The 22,800-nt window shown below is 36.6% G+C and overlaps 1 protein-coding gene across 6 annotated transcripts in view; it reads left to right on the top strand.

Moving 5' to 3' along the window:
• The window catches only part of LOC139131070 (cilia- and flagella-associated protein 337-like), a 48,287-nt gene that overhangs the window by 11,313 nt on the left and 14,174 nt on the right, over nucleotides 1-22,800 (top strand). For 2 of the 6 annotated variants that reach the window (XM_070697007.1, XM_070697008.1), the window contains exons 2-11: nucleotides 14,923-14,976; nucleotides 15,968-16,048; nucleotides 17,366-17,431; nucleotides 18,166-18,336; nucleotides 18,937-18,996; nucleotides 19,357-19,445; nucleotides 19,754-19,846; nucleotides 20,556-20,648; nucleotides 21,120-21,313; nucleotides 21,703-21,961. In XM_070697007.1, the coding sequence (XP_070553108.1) occupies nucleotides 14,923-14,976; nucleotides 15,968-16,048; nucleotides 17,366-17,431; nucleotides 18,166-18,336; nucleotides 18,937-18,996; nucleotides 19,357-19,445; nucleotides 19,754-19,846; nucleotides 20,556-20,648; nucleotides 21,120-21,313; nucleotides 21,703-21,961 (1,160 nt within the window). Of the gene's footprint in view, nucleotides 1-6,125; nucleotides 8,144-10,684; nucleotides 10,892-14,922; nucleotides 14,977-15,967; nucleotides 16,049-17,365; nucleotides 17,432-18,165; nucleotides 18,337-18,936; nucleotides 18,997-19,356; nucleotides 19,446-19,753; nucleotides 19,847-20,555; nucleotides 20,649-21,119; nucleotides 21,314-21,702; nucleotides 21,962-22,800 lie in introns of those variants that run through there. The other 4 variants (XM_070697010.1, XM_070697009.1, XM_070697013.1 and 1 more) reach the window with 4 other exon arrangements.

Genomic DNA, 22,800 nt, shown 5'->3' with positions numbered 1-22,800 from the left:
CTGCCCTTTTTTTGCTCAATCTCAGGTAACGCATCCAGTGAAATATCTACTTGATTTTTTTTTCATTTTTTGTCAAGATTTGTATCTGTAAGTTCTGTGAGCTGATTGCATAATTAGATTCATTGTACTTGCTGGTCAGAATAAGAATATACAGAGTTTTTACTTTTCAATATTTAGTAACCTTAGCTAGTATTATCCATTCACACACTCTTTTTCTCCAAATTCCACTCTTCAGTAATTATATTTTTTTCTTGCTAAAGAAAAAAGTCTTTAAAAAAAATGTTTAGCAATTGCTTTCCATTTTTGATGACCAACTCCCAAGATGTAATGGTACATTTCTCAGCATCTGGTCACATCTGGAATTTTTTTTATAATGAGAGTAACCATGGTACTAATTTTGCAAGTAGGGTTAACTGCCTCCTTGAATCAACAATTGGCATCACAAGGTTTTTGATTTCAAATGTCACAGCCTTAAAAATTCTCTTGAAATGTGCCGCCTTATCTGCTTTCCCATAAAAGGTCTGGAACTCGGCCATCAGTGACACTCCTATTAATACACAAAATGGGTAACTTTCCCAAGAATGTCTTTCTTGCCCGGTTAGGGAAAGCACGATGCAAACACACAAATGTTAACCATTGATAATGGGACGTCATTACTAGATTTGCATACTTTAATGATACTAAACATGTGCAAAATCAACATTTGTCATATTTAAGGGGTCGACCCACCTTCCTTTAGTGATTTTGGTCATTTTTCGTTTTATGGTAAATTTTGAATCTGTCTAATATGGCCTTTGAGTGGACGATAAGTTTGAAACCATAACATACTCGGAAATGAGTAAGATTTTAACAAAAATGAGCATTGTAGGCCAGTTCGCGTGCCGTGTTTTTCTTATGTCTTAACGGTTTCCAGATTAGTCAAGGCTATCTCAAGAGCGTAAGTAGATTACGTTAATTCCGTCCGGAGGAGTGCGCATGCGTCAGTCTTCTTCCCAGCTGGCGGCAGGAAGTATGTCGTGGCTACTGAACATACTGCAGGTAGCCGTCGATTGCAAAAGCATGGTCCACATAAGCGAAATATCAAGCATATGGCCGGGAATGAGAGAACAGTTGAAATTGTCAGAGTTACAGTCAGGCTTAAAACTCCAGTTTCCGATGCGTTGAAAAGGTGTGAACTGGAAATGGTCGCAAGCGAGGAATGTAACGCAGAACGCTTACTCATTCAACACTAAATGAGCTTCGAATAAAAACTGGTGATACATCTTGCGCACAACAGAGAGGCTGCTCATTGTAGTTTACGTAATTTTTACCTCGTTTTCCTATAACACGTATTTAATAAAACTGTTCCCGTACAAAACAAATAACAGCCGAAATCCAAATAGTCTTTGTCTTTACATATTTGCTAAGTAAAGTCTTGCTGCGAATCCGTAGCCTCTGCCACTCGGGTAGGTTGGTCATTGGAGTGGTCATTCTCCCAGCAGAACACGTCAAGGAGTGGCAGGGCTCGTTTTCGCAGCAAAGTAAAGTCCAGCATTCAAAATTAATCGCCGCCGAAAACCAAAACGTACATTTGTGTCCGCTAACAAATGACGTGGACTCAATGCAAAGTATAGTCTGACATTCAAAACTGAACCCGCCCAATCAAACTAGGCTACTCCGAAAATCCAAAAATTACGTCTTTTTCTGATAACAGTTTACATGTTTGTCTGCACCTAATGAAGTCCGACATTCAAAATTGATCCCGCTCCGAACTAATTGCGACTGATGATAAAAATGTCAGATGATTTTTTTACGTCTGCAAATGCCCAGTGAAGTCCGGCAACCAAAACTGTTACTGCTTACGTTACGGTTTACACCTAAAGCATGCAATGAAGATTACGTTCCTGTACGTCACTACAAGTTTTCTATCCTTTTTTGTGAAAATGGTTGCGACGTCGTTTTGTTTCGACAGTTGGGCGAGCAACATTCCTCTCAGTAGAAATTAGAAATATGCCAATAGTTCAAAATTTTATAACGAGAAAATCGCGCCGGTGTCTGCTCTGCCCGGTTAGGAACGTGAGCTTATTGTTTTGTAAATTCTATATGGACACAGAGGGACACATGCGGGTAATGCACGTACAGTTTTGCTATATTACATTAGAATGATGCCGTGATTTACAATGCAAACACAATGTTGACCTAGCATTTGTTTTTCAATCTGTACCGGAGCTAATCATAGAGCATATATAATTTGTCTCGATCAACTGAACTTTTATTGGCGGACTGCTCATGAAGTGAGTCGAAGTCCAGGGTCGAAATCAATCTCGATTGAAAAGTATGCGATATTTCACAGCACAAATTCATGTCAGTATACCTTTAAAATCATTGCGATTTAATTGTTATTAGGTAATTATAAACTTATGCAATAAATTTAAAGAAACCAAAATTGAAAATGATAGAATAGTTTCCATGAAATTGAAAAAAATTAAACAACCATGAACGTGCTTTTTTCGAATCAGCAACTACTTTTTCTGTTGATAAACTCAATCACGCTGAAAAACAGCGTGCTGCTGCCTGTCTATCGTCGTTATTATAGTAGTTCAACGGACAGTACAGTCACCACCGGAGAACGACGAATGCTCGTTTCCACATATCAGAGAACGCGATATTCAACTGTTGACTGAAGTTCACGCATTTCATTACTTGTACAAAATTCGACCGTCGCGATTTTAGAATGACGTCTTCAGTCAGCGTGGTCACAGATTCACATCTGTTTTAGGTACTCGCCTCCATGGTAATTGGTATTCGCGAAGCCAAACAAGTCGCTTTTAGAATTGTTCAAGTTTCTTGTCAAAATCAATTTATTTCAGTTTTTCGCCAACTTTTTATCTTCCTATTAGGAAATCGTTTTAGATACCAGATATTGTCAAGTGTTGTATTTAGTTTAGCCTAACGATGGGTTCTAACCTGGCACAACACAAAGTTAGCTCGGCAATCATGGTGCTTCTGAGGTCGGAAATCGCGTTCATGTAGCTGTCCGTTTTTAGCTCCATGCCATGTTCAAGGCGGACTGTGGTCGTACTTCAACATGCAGTACGGAACGTAAAAGCTAACGTCGCAACACGGCGTCTGAATGAACTTCGTCTTTGTCGGTATGTACCACATTGTAATTCATTGTCACGTGTCTCTCTCCGGGCAGGAAGCTGAAAACGCGGTGACGATTGCGCAACCAAAAGAGAGGAAAACACGATGTCATCGGACTTGGCATGCAAAATCACATAATTTTACGAAGTATATACGCAGCCAGCCATTTCTTCGCTTGATAATCAAATTTTAACTGGTACACAACAGTGCACAGTTAATACGCTAGTTTGTATTTAGCAAGAAGATTATCCCCCGATTTAGCTCGGAATGACAGTTGTGTAAATAAAGCCTAACGCTTACGCCGCGAACTGGCCGTTTCAGTGTTCATTTTCTTCCAATTTTCACGTCATGTATCATTTCATTCATACCACAAATTCAGACAATTGTGTCAAAAGTCCTGTACTTCATTATGGGCAGGGAATTTCCACCGAAAATGTGAGCAAACCGGAATTTTAGCTGACTTTGTGCGACTCCAAGGGTCGCATACACATTTCTGCGATTTACTCCGTTCCGTTTTTGGCAATGTATCGCAACTTCTGGAGAGTGTAACTTGGCGCCACGTTGACGGATTAGCCTTATCTTTGCACAGGTTGTAGTTAATGACTGTTTCTACAAAACCGTGTCTCAGAATTCCGATAATGTTCCAAAAACAAAAGATATCGTGACAAACGTGGACAAAAGCCGTTAATTTATTCAGAATCCACCACTTCTCACTTTCAAGGCTAATTGTGCAAAAACAAAGCGGAGTATCAAAAATCCAAGACAACGGTTTTTTACACACCTTACCCTGCTATCGATTGCAGTAAACGGCTCACCAATGGCCATCACCCTCTCATACTTACACTTTTTTAAGTGAAAAAACTCAAAAACACACATTTTGAGCAAAACATACACACGCGAACAGGTTTTGAAATATTCTTACAATATTTATAATCTTCAATTGTCGAGCTACCCAAACATATACTACATGTCGGGTTAAAGATTCATTTTAATGGTGAAAAATCAGATTAAAGAAAAGTCTCTGCGAATGTGGGTCTCCCCTTAATCGTATTTAGCTTCAGCCACTTAATATGCCCAGAAGTCATACATATAAAATACTGCGGGCATGAAAAATCGTAGCAATAATTACCACTTTTAACGATAACTTGATTCATTCACATGAACTTTGATAGTTACATGTACCAGTGCTGTTATGAGTTTGAAATGTTTTGCTCTTCAACCAGTGGACAGTTAGCCTTCCCCATCACATAATCATAGAAATCACTTATTATTATCATATAGTTGATTTCAAGTTAATTGTGTATGTCAAAGTTTAACCTTTGTAACCCAACCTTTGACTACTGTATTAAGAGCAGTTAGTGAGTTTTATTTTTCAGTCAGATGAAAGAGAAGTGTCTCGAGAAATGCTAGTGCAGGGCTGTAATTCAACTTGTGCAGACGACAACTGCAGTTGGGGAATCAGTCAATTGTGAAGAGCGCCCCCAGTGTTGACATGAATCAACAGGTGGTTCTTTTGTATTACCAGCAGTGCAGTGATGATGTTAGGGAATGTATCTACAGCAGAGTACTACTTCAATCATGGTTTCTTGCGAGCACCTGTGGTTCAGTGCTGTTACCCTAGTTCTGCTAGTCAAGATTTTTACTTCTATAAATTTTCAACAGATACCAAATATACTTTAGCTCTGTGAAATGTTCTAGTACAACATTTTGAACTGCAAACTGTTTGAGAATATCTATACGGTGATACCATGAAATACATTGAAGGACCAAAAGTCCTCTCACTTTTGTGATATAGATGTATATTAAATGTTGGTTTTCTTGAACTTTATTGTACCTTTTTCAGTTGTTTATCTCTTTTGAGGGGAAATTGCTCTTGAGAGAAGATGATAGGGGTCATCTCATAAGGTCAAATGCCCTGAGTGTAACAAAACCTGTGTAAAAAGAGCTGAATATAGCCACTACACAAGAAGATCTGTTCTTTTTGTTAGAGAATCCATTTGAGGCTGCATTAAATGGAGCATAAAAAGGATCAAGCTTTTTCAAATTCAACAAAAGTAGTGCATGCTTGCATGATAAAAGGCTTGAACACAACCACACCACTTAAGGACACCACTCTTTTGCACTCACTTTCAGAAGCATGTACAGAGCCAGCTTTAAGGTGAAAGCTTAAGCACTGTATTGTTGAATCTCTCAAAAAGCATCAGTGACCCCCCTCCTACCCCCCAAAAAAATGAAATGAATTTGACTGGCAGACTTGTGATGGGTTCTATTATTTAGTAATACAGTTAGCTGCCACCACAGTTTGACTCCTAGATTGGCATTTCTCAAACTGTTAGAAGACCTGCTGAGCGGTCTTTGTCAATCTCATGTACGGACAGATCACCTGTTGAGCACGCTGCATGTTTACATGGTGTCTCACCCACCGCAAAGAACATACTTCTTTTTATTCCCGACAACAGTTTCTCTGCATTGATATTCAAATAACGCCATCACACAATACTCTCCCATCACCACTGGCGCAGTTATTATCAGTCTTTGTTAGCCACCGCTAGATTACTCCAGCCACTTAAATGATTTACGTGTCCCACAGAAATATATCATTAAATATTGTCATAGATGCCGTAATAGTTTTAAGCGTTGCTTGAATGCAACTGTGTACTGGGTGGAGGGTCTTTTTTTCTCGACATTGTGATTGTCTACCGGCTCATGCAGAATACAATGTCCTTTGTTGATTGTCAACATGGATGACATCAATACTTCTGGGGTATGGGGGAAAAATGTTGAATTAAACCGTTGGAGGGTGAAACTGTTTACGATGACTCAGTGTGGGCATAGAGCCATGGCATATCCCTAGGCAGATTGTGTACAGAGGACTGGTCTCCTTTGTGTATTGTTTCATTTAGTATTGGTAGGGGTTGAATGTGCCCTCAGTGTCACATCCTGACCCGTACCGTTTGTTTTATCGCATGCCTTGGCAACAGGCATTTGGCGGACTTTATTGCTAACGTGTGTTGTTTTTCATGAGGGTCACAAGTTAGCCGACCTGCCCAGCCTGGTCTTGTGTTGAAATCAGTTTTGAAACGATACCGGTGGTAACTACTAGTGTGTCAACATAGATGACGGGAAACACTCGGATTTTACTCGGATGATCATCAAAGCTGAATATTGATGATGTAATTACCCATGATTAGATGACGAGTTGGCACTCCATTGGTGAGGACAACATCTTCAGAGACTCTTATTGGCCTTGCTCGAGCTTACAATGGACTTTATTGAGAGTCGCAATGGAGTCAGCGAGGTCACAGAGACTACATTAACTTTGTAGCTCAGGGCAGTAAGTCAAAGTTATAGAGGTAACGGCACAAAACTGTCAAAAAAACCCAAAATTTGTTGTCCAGATATTCTTCAAAGTTGTCTTAGTTGTCTTGAAGTGGTTTCATTGATCAGACACAATGCTGAAGCATACTTTTACGATTATGTCAGGTTTCTTTCGAGTGTCTTAATACTGCATAATGAGGAAGTGTAAAGTGCATTTCAGGATATAAATATCACGTTTTATTGTTGTTAGGTGTTTTTATCCAAGGTTGCAGCCCAGAATCACCAAAAAGCTGAATGTGTTCTGTATGCCAGTACCACAGTAATTGGAGCATAGTTGTTTTTGTCCCCATGAACATACATGTAGATGCAATATCCCATTATTTTGAAGGAAATTTGTGTCTTCTTTTTGTAAAATACCTTATTTAATACACTAGCCCTATTTCATCCAGGTTAAGTGTTTCTAGAGTTCGCTCAGGTCAGCCTGTCTCTGCTGAGAAAATTAATTCTTCCCAGTCAGATATAAACAGACATTGGTTTGTGTTAAAGTATCATAAAAGGGTGTACCTGATGTTTGACTTCAGATCAAAAGACTATTTGCTGTTTGATGTGTGCCTTGAAAAGGTTATTCCTTGAGGTTAGCTGACTTTGATGCCCTTTATAGTAATGTCATTCAAATCCCCTCATAGAAGTCAGCTTTGAAATAAACCGTGCGATCACCAGAGTTGCCCACAGCACCAATCAGAAACAACTGATCATTTGTTCACGCAAAGCTGTTGGATAGATTTTTTCTCTGATTCATTTTCACCTGCTTTGTGTAAAGTTATTGTGCTTTGAAGTTTCAGAGAGATACAATGTACAGTACCCCCCCTGTGAATGAAGATCACTAGGGTCTTGAAAAGTTAATACCAGATTTGTTGATAGAAGACGGCATCTTTTTCTTTAGAGATAGATAGACAGGTATTTACATATAGATTAGCCACTGTTAGCTCCCAACAACTGGTAGTTTAGTGTACACAGTTGACGTTCTATAGTGCTGAAGAAGAGTTTCCGATGTCATTTCTGCATTTTGATGTTCAAGTGCCGTGGCATTTCTTAAACCAACAAAGGGTAAATCGTGACGTTTGTGGCATTGGCGTCTTTAGTGGCTTTGAACCAATGAGCAAGTCCTGCTTGTTCAAGATAAGGGACTTTGGCAGTATTAGGAGATCTGCAACACTTGATGAACTTGTAAATGAACTTACCTGACTGGTTGTTTGGAGGCTATTTTCCGAGGGAGTTGACCCTTGGCTCACTGGGAGCAGAATTCTTACAGTTTGTGGAGTGTTGTCACACCTGTTGTCGGGATCGCTCACACCCATTGGGCTGGCTGAAAGGAGAACATAGTGTACCCACAGGAATAAATACCTACTTCATTTGGATTCTGGATCTTTGGATTGTTTGTCAAATGGTCAAAGAACTTGACTTGACTTTGTGAGGAGAAAATAACAGTTTCCAGGGAACAGTCAAAAACTTTTCCAAGATGATGAGCATGGTGTCTTTCGACCCTTCCAGCACCAAGGATGGCCCCACGGCAACCACTGCCACCATTACGGATAGCGTGGCGACCATTCCCTTATCCTGGTCCACTTCAGATATCACAGCTTTCTTGACGGAAGTCAGCAAAGACGGTTCCAGCGTGGAAGTGCTTCTGACTCTGGAAGAGGTAGTATGCATGCCTATAATTTTCACTCTGTTTTCACACAAGTTCAAGAATAAAACAGCGTGTGGCCAAGGTGAAATTTATCTTTGCATGATCATGAAACCAAAATCACAATCAAGTCTATTAAATGTTCATTTGCAAATTTGCAGTTGACCTTTACAGTTACCAGTAATATTTGTTTTTGATGTTGCCAAGGCGTACTCAAATCAAAAATACATTTAAGCAAGTCTGTCAAAGTCACAATAAAGGTGTCAGCTGCTGACATCTATAATCAGTGAATGTTTTTAGCAGAGGAATTTTGTGTGTGTCGCTCAGTCAACAAATAGTTCAACAAACACAGAGGTGTAGCAACCAAAGGCTTTAAACAGCTAATACAGTGTTATGATGAGATAAGATAGGTTAGAGCCCTGTACAGCAATTCTATTTTTGCATCACACTTGGTGTAACGGCTTATAGTCTGTTACATTCACACCTACCAGTATGCTTTATTGTTCTTCTGTTGAGTGGGTATTTATCTAATTCACACCTTGCAAATCTGTAGTTCCCCCTTGGGAACACCCTGTTCACCCCGATTGCCTGTAAACTTGTCCACTGTCACTGTTGATAACAATGGATTTGGGCTAAACCATAGTGGTAGAAGGGTAAAATCTGTTGAAACAATTTCTGTATTGTCTAATCTCATCAGGATTACTGTATGCCGGCTTTACTTCTGATAATACTAAGACTTTAATTTCATTTTGATTACCCCATACTCTGTCTCACTGATGCAGTCAGTGTTTTATGCCGTATCAAGAGAGTTCAAAATACATGCTAGCAGTATCGACCGCTCTGTATTCCCTTTCAGTCAAAATTAATCCTACATCACAGCACAGAATTCTGTAATGAAAATATAAAGTTAATATTGCCACACTTAAAATTTCTTGACAAGGTTGAGATTTGAAATAGACTCTCTCTGTAGTTAGGTATCCAGTATTCTTTCTCTCTGTAAGTAGTTAACAGTAATGTAGCAATACAGGTGAGGTTTTGACACAATGTATCAACTTGTAACACTGTTCACTGGATACATTGTATCCAATTACTGAGTGATTACTTTGCCATTAGCCCTGTCATGCTTCACTTGGCATCTTTTAACATTCCCTGCATTTGTAGAAATGAACAAGGGGCGACTTCATTTCCTCTTTCTGCTGAATCTGGGATCAGTTACCAAAAAACAGATTAAGAAGGCACAAGTCTTGTGTGATGTTCTCGAAGTATATAAACTTTTAGACTCCAAGCTAAATGTAAATGATATCCAGGGTAACATTCAATAGCCATGTTGAAAGCACCCAAGCAGTGTTGTGTATTACGTGGTGTTGAGATTTCAGTAACAGAAAACTATGTTATCAATGCAGGTGTAATACAGAAAGCATGCCCTACATTGCATTTTATGATTTACAGTAAATGAATCAATTTCTTTGAATGAGCTGCTTACTCTAATGTTAAAGCCTTTCATCCCATATCTTGCAGAGTAATATCACCCACCCTGTGAGACACTATGGATATATTTACCAAAATCTTGTGGTGAGAGGGTATTGATAATTGATAATTGAACATTGATAATGTTAGAAATTTGTAACTATGACAACTTGAAAATAATAGACTTCATCTACACTATGTTGTTGTCCCCCTTCATCTGACTACATCCAAACTCCCCTCTCATGCCTTTGACCTTTGACCTCCTCTAGCCCCGCAGGTATTTGTTGTGTACATTGTACCATGAAATATATGCCAGGGTTAATGAGGTGAAAAAGAGAAGACCTGTTTCATGGATGAATGGTCTTTCACCGCACTTCTCAATTGACATGTTTGAAGAGGAATTCCAAACCTCTGTTAAAGTGTACCTTGTCATCACCTCATGAAAACAATACATATAGAGCATGGCAAGACGTCCCTGACTTTCCTGTGGACAGTAGTTGACAAGTAGTCTATTCGGAATATCCATAGCAGTGTAGAGATTCATAAGAAATTGTTGTGTCTGCGGTACAGGTGCTCTTATTGTGATGTGACAGGGCGGGGTCTGGGCAGCGGAGTGTTTCTACATTACTGTGAAGTTCAGAATCCATTCTTCTCGGAGGCTGATAATGGAATTTATTGAGGCATGTCATAAATTATGGGTCATTACTGTGTCTGTGTGCAGTCTCTGTGGAGGACATTAGCTGAAAAGATGTATTAGCAATCACAATAGAAAATGGACCAAAAAAGTTCTGATTTGCTTTGATGTGTTCTAGCTTGTGTTCAATGAAGGTATTTAGTGAATTGGAGTGCATGGGGAACATTTTAATTATTGTTATTTTACTGTGGCTTATGGTCATTTATTATTGATGGCTGGCTGGTCGCATTTCCTGACAGTGTCTTAGGAAATGCTTTCACATGGGCCGGTAATGAGATTTGGACTCTCAGAGTGGAAAAAAACATCTGCTTCTACACTGGCATGTTTGTCCAGTCACCGAGGCAATGAAATTGGCGAATTCATCACTTGTGTAGCTCCGGAGGCTTGTATACATTCTGTTGGCAGCGTTGAAGCTCGCTATACATACCCTGTGCTCCAGGGAGCGTGTGTGTTTTTGTACACGTGTATGTACAGGAACAGTGACTTAATATTTTTTACTGTGTAGCATCACATTGAGTATCGATGTGACGATGATCCGGAGGAGGGTGCGCACAAATATTCCTCAAGTGGATCCTGAAGAGTTTGCGAAATTTCTCAAGGAGGTAGGGCAAAAGAAAAACAAGTGGAAACTGTGTCTTTGATTTTCAAAGTTTTGCCGTTGAAACACCAGCCAGTCATTATCACAGTCTGATCAAATCTTGAAATACTCTGAATGTATAGCTTTCAAACTAAAAATATTTCTTTTGTTATTATTTTAATTTTTCTCCCGTAATGATTTTACATTTTGCTTCTGAGGGGAAAAATTGGTTTTTGCTCTCTTACATAGAATGGAAACAATATTTCTCTGATAAAATAGTAGTATACAGTGATATTATGTCCTGTTTTACATTTGTTTACGGGAAAAAGTTGTGTTCTATTCTATGTGGTATACAATATTCTATTCAGGTTTATTAGGGTAAATTTGTTGATTTCAATTCAATACATGTATATTATAAAGCACATTCCCCTTTGCATTACAACAGCTGTGGTAGTGTATCCAAAAGCTTATGACGTACTCACACAAGGCATCATGTTTTGAGGTTTTTTCCATCATTATCATAAGCCTGAGTAACCCTAATTAGGTTAATAAGGGTTAATTATTAATTGATTAATACTAATTGCACATTCTTATTTTAATAATTGTTGGTTTCCATCAAGCTCTGAAGATATGACAAGATGTACAAGGTCAAATTTTGTGATGTTAGTGTCAAAATACACTCCCCGAATCTCTCACTCCAAGAACGTTGTTCATGACTCCTTTCGATCAAAAAGGCATCACTACCGTCTAGATGTATAGGGCTTTCAATTTTCAAAGTTGAAAAAGGCTTTATACATGTATTTTTCATGTGAAGAAAAGAGTCATTGTAGTAATTTTTGTTATTTGACCACCTGCAGAAAGCTTTGCCACATTTTTCTCTCTGTTTACATTCTATTTAATATACCAGCAGTGAAAACACAGAAAACCCGTATTTGTTTAATGCTGGTGTACTTTTGCGGGTCTTCTACTATTACAAACAGCCAATTTTAAAACAATTTTCACAGAGCAGTATATGATGCTATCTCAGGAGCCTTTTTAGGTGTTTTAAAGACAATGACAAAAATTGGAACCACCTAGAATTTTTTAAGGTTCAAGACGGGAGTGTTTGAGTCGGATGTGTTACCAGTTGCAGTCATGCAAAACTCCCTGTGTATTTTGTTTGCACATACCCCTATCTATTTGATGTCTCTGTTTGGGAACTGCTTCTGTCCAAGTACAATTAATGAAATAGTTTGATCCAAGTGTACATAAAAAAAATGAAGTATGCATTTGTAATTCCCTTGGCATACCCATGCCCACTAAGCAAGGAGATCACAATGGGAATATGTTGGGCAAAAAAATGATTGTTTCTGGTCATTACGTGCATCATCACAGAACCTGGGAATCATATCTTTTCTTTTTTTTGTTACATAATCTGTACAGCTATCGTCGATATCCTTGTTTGCATGTCCAAAATGCTAAAGAGAAAACAGAAGTATTTATGCAGCCAGTGATAAAAGACAATAACTGTTGCATTAATAGTGCCAAACCAGCATTGTTAGGAAGAAAAAAAAAAAAAAAGAAAAAGAAAATTGCGTCACCCGCATCACTTTTGTTGAATGTCAAGGACCATAAACAATTTTTTTGGCCTTGACAAAAGTGACACATCTCAGTAAACTTGATACCAGTGTCAAATTCGGCTCTACATGGGTAAATGATCGCATTGATTTGCTTCAATACCGGTGTATTTTGTATTTTTATTTCATGGTTGTAACTTTCAAAATATTTGTTTAATTTTTTGCATTTGCGGATATGACAAGGTGTAACTGAATGATTGCCTTAAACAGGGAAAAATTCTAGAAAATAAAATTGAGTCCTTGAAAGTCCTTGAAAATTCTTTCCCCACCCACAGTTTAAAGAATGACAAGATGACCTATCAAAATATCATAAAAATGAGATGTAAAATGATATAATAAGATGACATATTGTACAAATGATACCTGGAAAATGATATTTTGGACCCCAAAAAGTCTTGGTAAAGTGCTGAAAAGTCCTTGAATTTTCAGCAACTTTGAGTCCATGGATCCTGTATTTTTGCAGTGGAAGGTATTGAAAAGGATTGCAGTTTCTTTTTGAATGGACACTATTAAAACTTAAGAGTTCCAATATTCTCAACATCGCCTTCAGCATCTCATGATCATGACCTTGACCTTCTTTGCTTGTGCCAAGATCCACCTTCACCCATAAATTTGGAATTGACTTAATACCATAATCATAAAATGGGATGGGATCATAAAACAATAAAATCACAAATTGTAAATGTGAAAGGAGAAAAAGGAAAAGAAAGTAAACAGACACAGCTGCAATCTGTCATTAATCCATCAAATTTAACTCATAGGAAAGTAATCAAAAAGGTGTTTTATATATATATATATATATATATATATATATATATATATATATATATATATATATATATATACATATATATAAATCAAAAATGTAATTAAAAAGATTTTAATATATATATATATATATATATATATATATATATATATATATATATATATATATATATATATATATATATATATATTCATAATACAACTTTTCCAAAGTCATGAATAATTGAAGCATATCAAAGAATAATTAATCTTTTTAATATCCCTCCAGTCAATCATTCAACATAATGAATGTATCATATTTCAGTTTTATAATTTATGTCATTTCCATATGGCGGATATTTTAGTAATTCATTATCAGTGACATGATAAAAGCTAATATTTGGAAAATACAGAAGTTAAGTATCAGCCGGATGATTAAATGTGGCATAAAGGTTTGATTCAAGATGGAGAGCCCATCGGTGAGTGGTTTGGATTGTGCCACTATGGACGCTCGGCAGGTATCATATTTTTTGTATTTAATGGCTAGATAGATAATGGTAGAAAGTTTGTCAAAGAATCGTGGATATGTTCACATCAGTTAATAACGTAAAGGTGGTCCAGGTTTAAACTGATGTCAGATATTTATGTGTCTATGAAAATATTCTTATGAAGGTTTAACATACATGTATGTCAAGGCAGCCCTTTATATAGCCAGAAGCTTCTGTAAATATGTACTGTACTAGTATGTACGCCGTGGTGTATAAAGTGTCCAATTTTACAAAACTAGATATGTCTTTTCACGATACTATTTGCAAAATCCCTGCTCTAACTCCAATTAATGTTGACATCTAAAATCTTAACACTTCCACAAAGTGAAAATTTTGTCAGTGCTGTTAGACACATTATTTTAAGAGGTAATCTGTTGTTACCTGAAATGCTGTTTTTGATGGTCTTGCCCACAAACATGTACATGTACATGCATGCAATTTATGTGTATAAATTGTGTTTTCATAGAATTTGAACACATTTTATGTGCCTACTGTGAATGTTCATGGAACTTTACATTTCTTTCCCAATTCCCTGTATTTAACAAGTCCACACTCACATTTATAATAATTGGTTTGGACCAAATTGTGGTGATGAAAGAGTTGTAGCTTTTGTCCAAAGCTACACAAATTCAATTGACATTCTACCCAAGGGTACATGCTTTGCTCATAGTTATACAATACTTTTATGATTTTACATTTTCCAGACATCTGTTCGTATGCTGTGTGGTACATTTTCACGTTTATCCATTTGACATCATTAAATTTTGAGCGATTAGTCACTTCTTGTATGTTGAAAGCCAGCACAAATGTTCCCTGAATTGAGCAATAATAGCGTTGATGTGCGAAATCCGTAGTCACAACCTAATACCGTCAAAATGGCTTTTCCTCTCAAGAAGTCCTGAAAGCCTCCATTATCAAAGGGAAATCATCTCCATTTGTGCATTTTAAGTCCTGTCAGAATAATTCTGAAAGCTTCGGCTTGAAAGGTTTGTGTTGTGGGTTTGTCCATTTTCAAGGTGGAGATTGTTCAGAAAGTGCCTAATGGGCCGTACGTTTGTGAAGTTTCATGCAGCTATACACACACCAACGTAATAGCAGATTTGTCTCTATGATTTAACTTACCAAACTTCTTTCTCTCATCACAGATTGAAGAGAAAATAAATCTTGAACATCTACACAGTCTAAAAAAATCATTTGAGGTAAGTTTTAAAAAATATCCAACAGAATCAATGATAATTTAAAATTTATCATCACTATCATCAAAGAACAGTTAATGGATCAGAAAATTAATTTCTAAGAAACGTAATGCAACTTATCTTAATTGTATGAATATGCTTGGAGTAAGAATGTTTATTTTCCTTGTTAAGGTAGTATGCGCCTCAAAAATCAAAGACTCAAACTTTTGCTCAAACTTTCCTCAAGGAACCTTTCAACCATCCTCTTTCAAAATCAAGAATACAAAGTGGGGGTCACTTTGCAAACTTTGGTATTAGAGAAACACATTACCCCAGATTTATCAATATTTTAAAGTCAAAATGGCCGCCATCCCTGTGTTAACTCTATGGAGAAAAATAATATTTCGATTTTCGAAAAACTAAGTTGATGAAATTTTTCTTACATCACGAGCTTTAAAATGAGCCTCATAAGTTGTAGATCAGATGACTATTGTAAAATTTTGAGAGTCTGAATATCGGTATTCGAGGTGCATTCTACCTTAATGTATTACAAAGCTAGAAACAGAAGTCTTAAATTTTTGCTAAAGTTTTCTGAGGGAAACTTTTGAAACTGTTTGTTGTCATAATCAAGAATGTAAATCATGGCAATTGATCATAAATTGGCAAAGTTTGGGATTAGGGGAAATAAATGACTTAAAATTAACCAATATTTGAAATTCAAAATGGCTGCCTGTGGTACTCCAGTGGGAAAAAGTAAAAATCATTTATTGAAGCAAGACCATTACAACTTCAAAATGAATCCTCATAAGCAGCCGAGGAGCAAACTGTTGTCAAAATTTGAATGTCTGACAAACCATTCAATGAGACACATTTATCTTGAACCCAAAACACAGTTCATTTAAGTTTGACATTTTCAAGGATTGTCTGAGCAAACCTGGACATTTCTGAAAATAGAATTCCGCTGTTTGGATATGGAAATGAGAAACTGAGATCAAAATATTTTGGTTTCTCACAGGTAGCTGATAAAAGTGGCACTGGCACTCTAACGCTAGAAGAATTCAAGGAAGTCATTAAGAATTCATTAGGATTGAGAAGGGTAAGAATTTCATTTGTACATGCTATTACGTGCTAAATATATCATATATTTGTGTTGTTACATGAGCGTTTTCCTTAAACAGAATTACTTTGTCTTATATGACATTAATATCCTTTCTGTGTTTTTGCAAGCTCCAAGTTCCTCATAATTGTTGTCGTCTTTATTGTTCCAAACTGTATCCACAAGTGAGCATTTATTTCATGTATTTATATGAACAGGAATATTCTTTATATTTATGTTTAAATATCAAAGAAATTCCATTTTCACATAAAATTGAAACTACATAACTGTTACATAAGCCAGTTGGTACACTGATGGTAAAATCACAAATATTTGTAACTCCAACATCAACATAAACATTAGGGCCAGGTAATTTTATACTTTACATTTGGTGATCAGTGCAGGACGCTTTTGTCCTGCAGATATCTATCAACAGCTGCCAGGTTTTTTTGTAAAACACTGCAAATTCCATTGCAGTATCAGTCACTGCCACTTGGAATGGACAGAATTCTAAGATGCGAGATTTCTCTTCACTTGTTTATTGCTCAGTTAAAGTTGTTCACGATTTTCATTTGCCGTGCATCTACTATGAAAATTTTATCTATGAAATTTTACCAATAAAACAACTGAACTCTCCAATCCCTCAAGTAATCACAGTTGGTTCAATCCTGGTTTTGCTGTTTACTGGAAAGGAAGTCATTACAAAAATAAAAGAAACGTGGCTGTTCTGTTTGCCTGGCATCTTCACATCTTAGAATTTTCAATGATGTTGTTTCCTGGCAAAGCTATTCGCTGTCAAGTGGTGAAATGTCACCGGTGTTTGAATAAGAGCTGACAAATGACTTGGAGTTCAAATTTATGAATGCACACGCCTGTCAGGAATAAAATAGTCGCAGTAAATTATTAAACATTTTTCGTTTTTGACATTAAAAACAGATTAAATATTTATATCCAGTTTTCTATATGGTCATGAAATCTTTGTAGATTTGTAGAGTATTATTTTATTTGATATTTGTAATCTTTGTTCTGTCAAAAATATTTTTTCCCAAAGATCCTGTTTTTAACTTAATATGCCTTTTCTTTTTTGATGCCCATCATTTCATAGTGACATATCTTCCAGTACTTGTAGGACTTTAGAAATGATAGGCCCAGGGTTGACTAAATGAAATTGATGCAGATCTAAATTTTTTTTCAATTCTTCCCAAAATTTTGTTCTCACAATTTCAAATAATTAACTAATTGACTGATCATGAATAACATAAAAGTAAGGATTTTCTTCAAACTAATAACTAGGTAATTTTTTTATTTCTATTTTAGAATGATGACCAGATTACAGCTCTCTTTATGAAGATTGACTCCCTCTCAGAGGGTAAAATAGCATGGGTAAGTTTAGTGAATCCAATCATCAAAAAGTTCGATTGTAAGTGGATTTATTTTTGTAGAATTAAAGTACATATGCATGCATTTTTATCATATACCTGAAAAGTTTTTTTGTGTTCTTCGCTATCAAATGCAGAAACAGTTGAATCTGAAATTGTGCACATAAAGGTAAATAACTTGAATCAAGAAGTTAACAGTCGGTGTGCATATGCACCTGTCTTTCTGTTGTTATTGAAAAGGCACAACTGAACAGCTAACCAATCTGAAAATGGAAATGGGACTCTGAAATCAATCACTATCAATAGAATGTAAAATCAGGCACATAACTGTATCATTGACAGAATAAATGTAGATTTTGCAATGACACTAAAAGCAAAAACAAAAAACATTTCTTATAAGATAATACTTTTGCACCATCAGCCTTACAATGTCTGACATACATGTATGGGATATCATGATTGTTGCCATTGGGTCTTACACACAGAAAATGCAATCAAAATGCCCATGCACATTCTTTCACAGTATAGATCATGTTTTATGTATGATCACAGACATTCAAGCGAGTGCACAGGAAGGAAGACACTACCTCGTGATAACTGAATAACAGAATTAATGAGTTGCCAAGTATCCTGCCCCTCTCAACGAAAATTCTTGAACAATACAATATCGTGATTGTCTCCTCAAAGTCTGATAACATTGTTCTCGTGATATAAACATAATATTTGTTTATTTTTCAGGACGAGTTTTGTACGTACATGCAGCTGGAGTATGCGGAGAAAGAGGACGCATATCTACGGCAGAAGGAAGTCTCATTTCACACGCCGGCCATGATAGAAAGCACACCACACAGGGAGACCATTTTGCGAATAGACAACATGTCAGACGGCATTTTTGTCGCGGTCAGTCAGGTGAGAAAAGAAAGGGACATCAGGCCAGTTTGTTAGATAGGCCAATTTTACGTACAGTTTATGCTGATTTATGTGTGATACAGGAATGTGTATGAGAGATTCGTTGCCCTTTTTAGACAGTGGTACTTGTGGATGTCATATTCATTCAGTTGTTTGGGGTCATACTATACTGTTGTCACCCGACTGTTAATATTATTTTTGTCACTTTGTTATAGTCCTCTCGTAAACATCTATAAACATGTATTTTGTGACCAAAAAATGCAGATCTCTCCAAACTATGTAATGAAAATACATGGACATGCATTTTAAAAGTTACCTACAAATTTGTAAGAGTTTAAGTGAACTCAAGAATTTAAAGGGATGCACTGTAGAAAGTACCCATAATACTGTTACATGTAGGTGTTGTCAACAAATAGTCTGCTGTACAAAATAGATAAGATACATGGACAAGTTATAAAGATCACCCAAGCAATCCCACCTGTGTTACGGTTTGTATAAACTCAGTGAGGTGTTATGCAATCAAATTTGTGCATCCTTTTTTGGGGGTTATGGGCCAGTAAAATCACTTTTGACTAAATGCTTGTGTTTCTACCATTGCAGGATGGAACAATATCATTTTGGAACAGCCAGCTAGATTTGAAAAGGACGAAAACTTTGATGGTAAGGATTGAGGGTTTCGAAAGCAGGAATAGTGACGTCCAACGTCTGATACATACCGGCGTAAATGCAGCATTCTTTTGATAAAGTTTCGGAAAACAGCATACTGCATACATTAAATGTAAAAACACATAAAAGGCTTTGAACAGCAATGTACAAAAAAATGAGTCATCAAAGAATTTGATTTCCAGCATATCGTACACAAAAATTTAAGCAAATCAAACTTAGACTCTTGTATTGATAAAAGATACCGGTATGTATAATCTCACGTTACACTTCTGGATACATAATGTGGATATTTCAAAATCCAACCAGACTACTTGATAATAATCCTTTTTCCTTTCTGTGGTTGAACTCTTGCAGTCGGATCAGAACATAAACAGACAAAAACCCAAATGGATCACAGACATGGTTCTAATGCAGCAGTACAACAAGATAATACTAGGAACAGGGTAAGTAGAGCATGCTAGGAACAGGGTAATGATTTCTTTCATCAAATGCCAACACCTTTTCAACTGAACTCCTTAAATCATAGGTTACTTCAAGAACATTGTGTGTGATTCAATGGGTATTCTTTCACAACAAACTTGTGTTGAATCAGTGTAATTAAAGTCAGATTTCTATTCATATTATGTACAATGGATCAAATCCGTCATTAGTTGCCTTTGTGACAATGTATTGTATGCTTTTGTTGTAAATAATATTTTAAAGTTGTTGAGTTGCTATACATCTGTTTTTATTTACCTTTTCTGTATCGCAGTGACAGAGAAATTCAGTTTTATGAGTCATCGACCTTTGAACCTTACTGTCAGGTCAGCGGATTGGAGACTGTACCACTGAAATTAGCATACTGGTAAGTCACTCACTGTATTACACTCTACTGTAATTTTCAAATCAAGTGTGTCAGATTAAACTTTCAAACTGGTTTTCAAGTGCAAAACAGGGTTATATATCATAGATAACGGTAGAGTAGACAGTAAAAAAATACCCACCCCGTTTTGTCTGTTTCAAACATTCTTGCCATGTGCAACAACTTTCTGAAGAAATAATATTTGAAATCATAGAAGTAACTCATGTATAGTATGTGTGTTTACAAGATTTCTTCTCTTGTAAAATTGAAGAGCTTATCAGCTAAGGGATGCTTTACTCCCTTCCTAAGATCTCCAACTTTCATGAATATAGGATGACTGCAACACAGTATTCAAATCTCTTTAATTGTTGTGTTTGAGCGTATCCCATTCTCTTTCTGGCTGCTTGAGGGCGCACTACATTCAAGAAATGTGTACTTGCAATGGGAAACTTACACATGCATTATGTATTGCATTGTGCATTTTGTTATTCACACATTTTTGAAAATGCCTATATGAAGTTTTTTACAGCCTGCTGCATTAGCTGAAATATCTTTATTTTCGTTCATAAAATTTATTTTCATTTAACGGGTGATTCTTTTGAACCATATTGGGTCAGAATTCGAATCCTGTTTGTTACTTTTCAGAATCCTTGCATAATTCATAAATCAAAACTTTACATTCATGTTGACTTTTTACATGCTTCCACCACAGTCCAACAGGGTATGACGAGTGTTTGATAATGTACGGTGATGTCGATGGTTGCGTCAATATCATTGTCATCTATGCCACTGGAGAAACCCTTAGGTAAGTCAACAGACTGCCACGTCCCTCTTACTATAGTATTTTGAATTGTTTGCAGAAACAGGGCTCAAACTAGGGTACAGAGAAGGAGGGGTTGTTGAAACATTGATCAGTGTTAAGGGAACATTATGATAATGAAATTGGATAAACAGTGGAAATTGTAAGAATTTATTGCATAGAAGCAATTTAAAGAGTAAAGGCATTAACAATGTATCTGTGGTGCATCAAGTCAGGGAATATTCCAGGAAAATGTCACGGTCAAGGCTATTCTTTTAATAAATACAGTGTTCCTGTACTTTTCACATATAGTCCAAAATACACCAATATCATACCATAAAGTACCAATTCACATTAGTACATAAATGTTTTTCATGATGATTTTCATAATTAACTGAATTAAACTCACAAAGTGGAATAAATAGAACGTGACATTACGCTATTTCCATCTAAACAATATATACATCTGATTTTCAGGACGTGGAAGAAGATGCCCAAGACTGATGGAATTGCCAGTGTAACGTTAGAGAAAGTGGCCCACAATGTGAACGGGCTGACAAAGTTCATACGGTGGAAAGTGCACGAAGACTGGGTGTTGGAACTCAGATACTATGAAGAACTTCGGTCCATTATTTCCTGTTCAAATCATGAAAACACTGCCTTGGTAATAGGTAAGTTGACAAGTGACAGTTACAGCCCTCCCCCAACCTTTCACCTCCTTCTTTGCTGTGGAGATCTCCAGTATCTTGTACATTGCAATGATATTTAACATAATGCTGCCGTACTGTACCGGACAAACTCTGTATCATCTCCAGTATTGAAGATGCACAAAGTGAGATAATTCATCGTCACACAAAAATTGAACTTGTTTCATTCAGCTGTCAGCTGGCAAAGCAACTGGTACACGGAATATCAAAGTTGCATGACATCTCTGTCATGAATGAGGAAAGACTTGTCTTCAGTGAGCTTTGTCGACATCAAAATCTGTGGCCACTGATGTATACTTGTAAATATTTAAATGACTTTAATCTTAATTTGTCTTTTCTTTGCAAACTCCCAGGAAGCACAACAGGAAGCACACATGTTGAATCACAGCTGCGGGAAATCAAAGAGTCCCTGAACAATTTCAGCAACGACAAGAAAGGACCCAAACTTAGCCAACAGAACTACATCCAGACCAAGCGGAGGATGGACTCTGATCAAACTGTCTTCAAAGTCTACAAGGGAGTCAAGACGTTTGACTTCTCCAAAGACAAGAACATAATCGTCACCGGTGGTATGGATAGAATAGTAAGGATATGGAATCCATATGTTCCAAGGTGAGATAGGAATCTTCTTTTTCGTCTGCCAGTCTGACTACACATAGACTAGTTGTACAGTATTGTCCGAGAAACAAACCACAACCATAAAAACAAAAGAAGCTGCTTAACACCAATGTTGAGGGCCTTTTTGCATGGTTGCACATGCTGAACATTAGCACTTAAGCATTGTAATTTTAACGCATTCACAGTTATCTAGATTTGTTCTATTTGCGACTATGTTGAAATAAATTTATCTTTTTCAAAAAAAACATCAGCACTTCATGTTGTTGGTAGACATATCTACTATGTCACAATTTGTGAAAATAAATTTTAATTTCCGTTCAAAACAAAAAAGAGAACATCAACGTTACCCATTACCGGCATTTCTGTAGAAACAATTATTCATGCAAACCTAACACTACAGTTCAATTGAAGTCAAACGTTTCCAAGGACAGGAATTTTTGAAATTTTTCTCATGATATCAGTGATTGCTATCTAGCTGCGAGAAAAAAAGAGTAACTTGGTTTAGCGTTGGTAGGGATTTCTTTGTGGTATTTTGCTTAAAAAGGAAGGCCTTGTGAAAATATTATAGTATTACTTTACATTGATGAGCTGTAAATCACACACATGTATCAGATATCAACTGATATTTGAATGTCTGTGAACCTCACATGTCTTTTGCAATGTTTATATGTAAAATGCAAACCAATATCTATAAAAACAAAAATGAAATTTAGATTTGATCATAGAGGGCGCTATACCCAGCCTTGAACTGCTACTGGTCATAGTTTGAAGTCAAGCAGATAGTTACTTTGTCAGCAAATTTCCATCTATATATTTACAAATCCTGTTATAAT

Source organism: Ptychodera flava, chromosome 4 (genome assembly GCF_041260155.1).
Source record: "Ptychodera flava strain L36383 chromosome 4, AS_Pfla_20210202, whole genome shotgun sequence".
NCBI classification, from domain to species: Eukaryota; Metazoa; Hemichordata; class Enteropneusta; family Ptychoderidae; genus Ptychodera; species Ptychodera flava.
The sequence above is the reverse complement of the archived record's forward strand: the minus strand, read 5'-3'. Positions and strand labels throughout refer to the sequence as shown.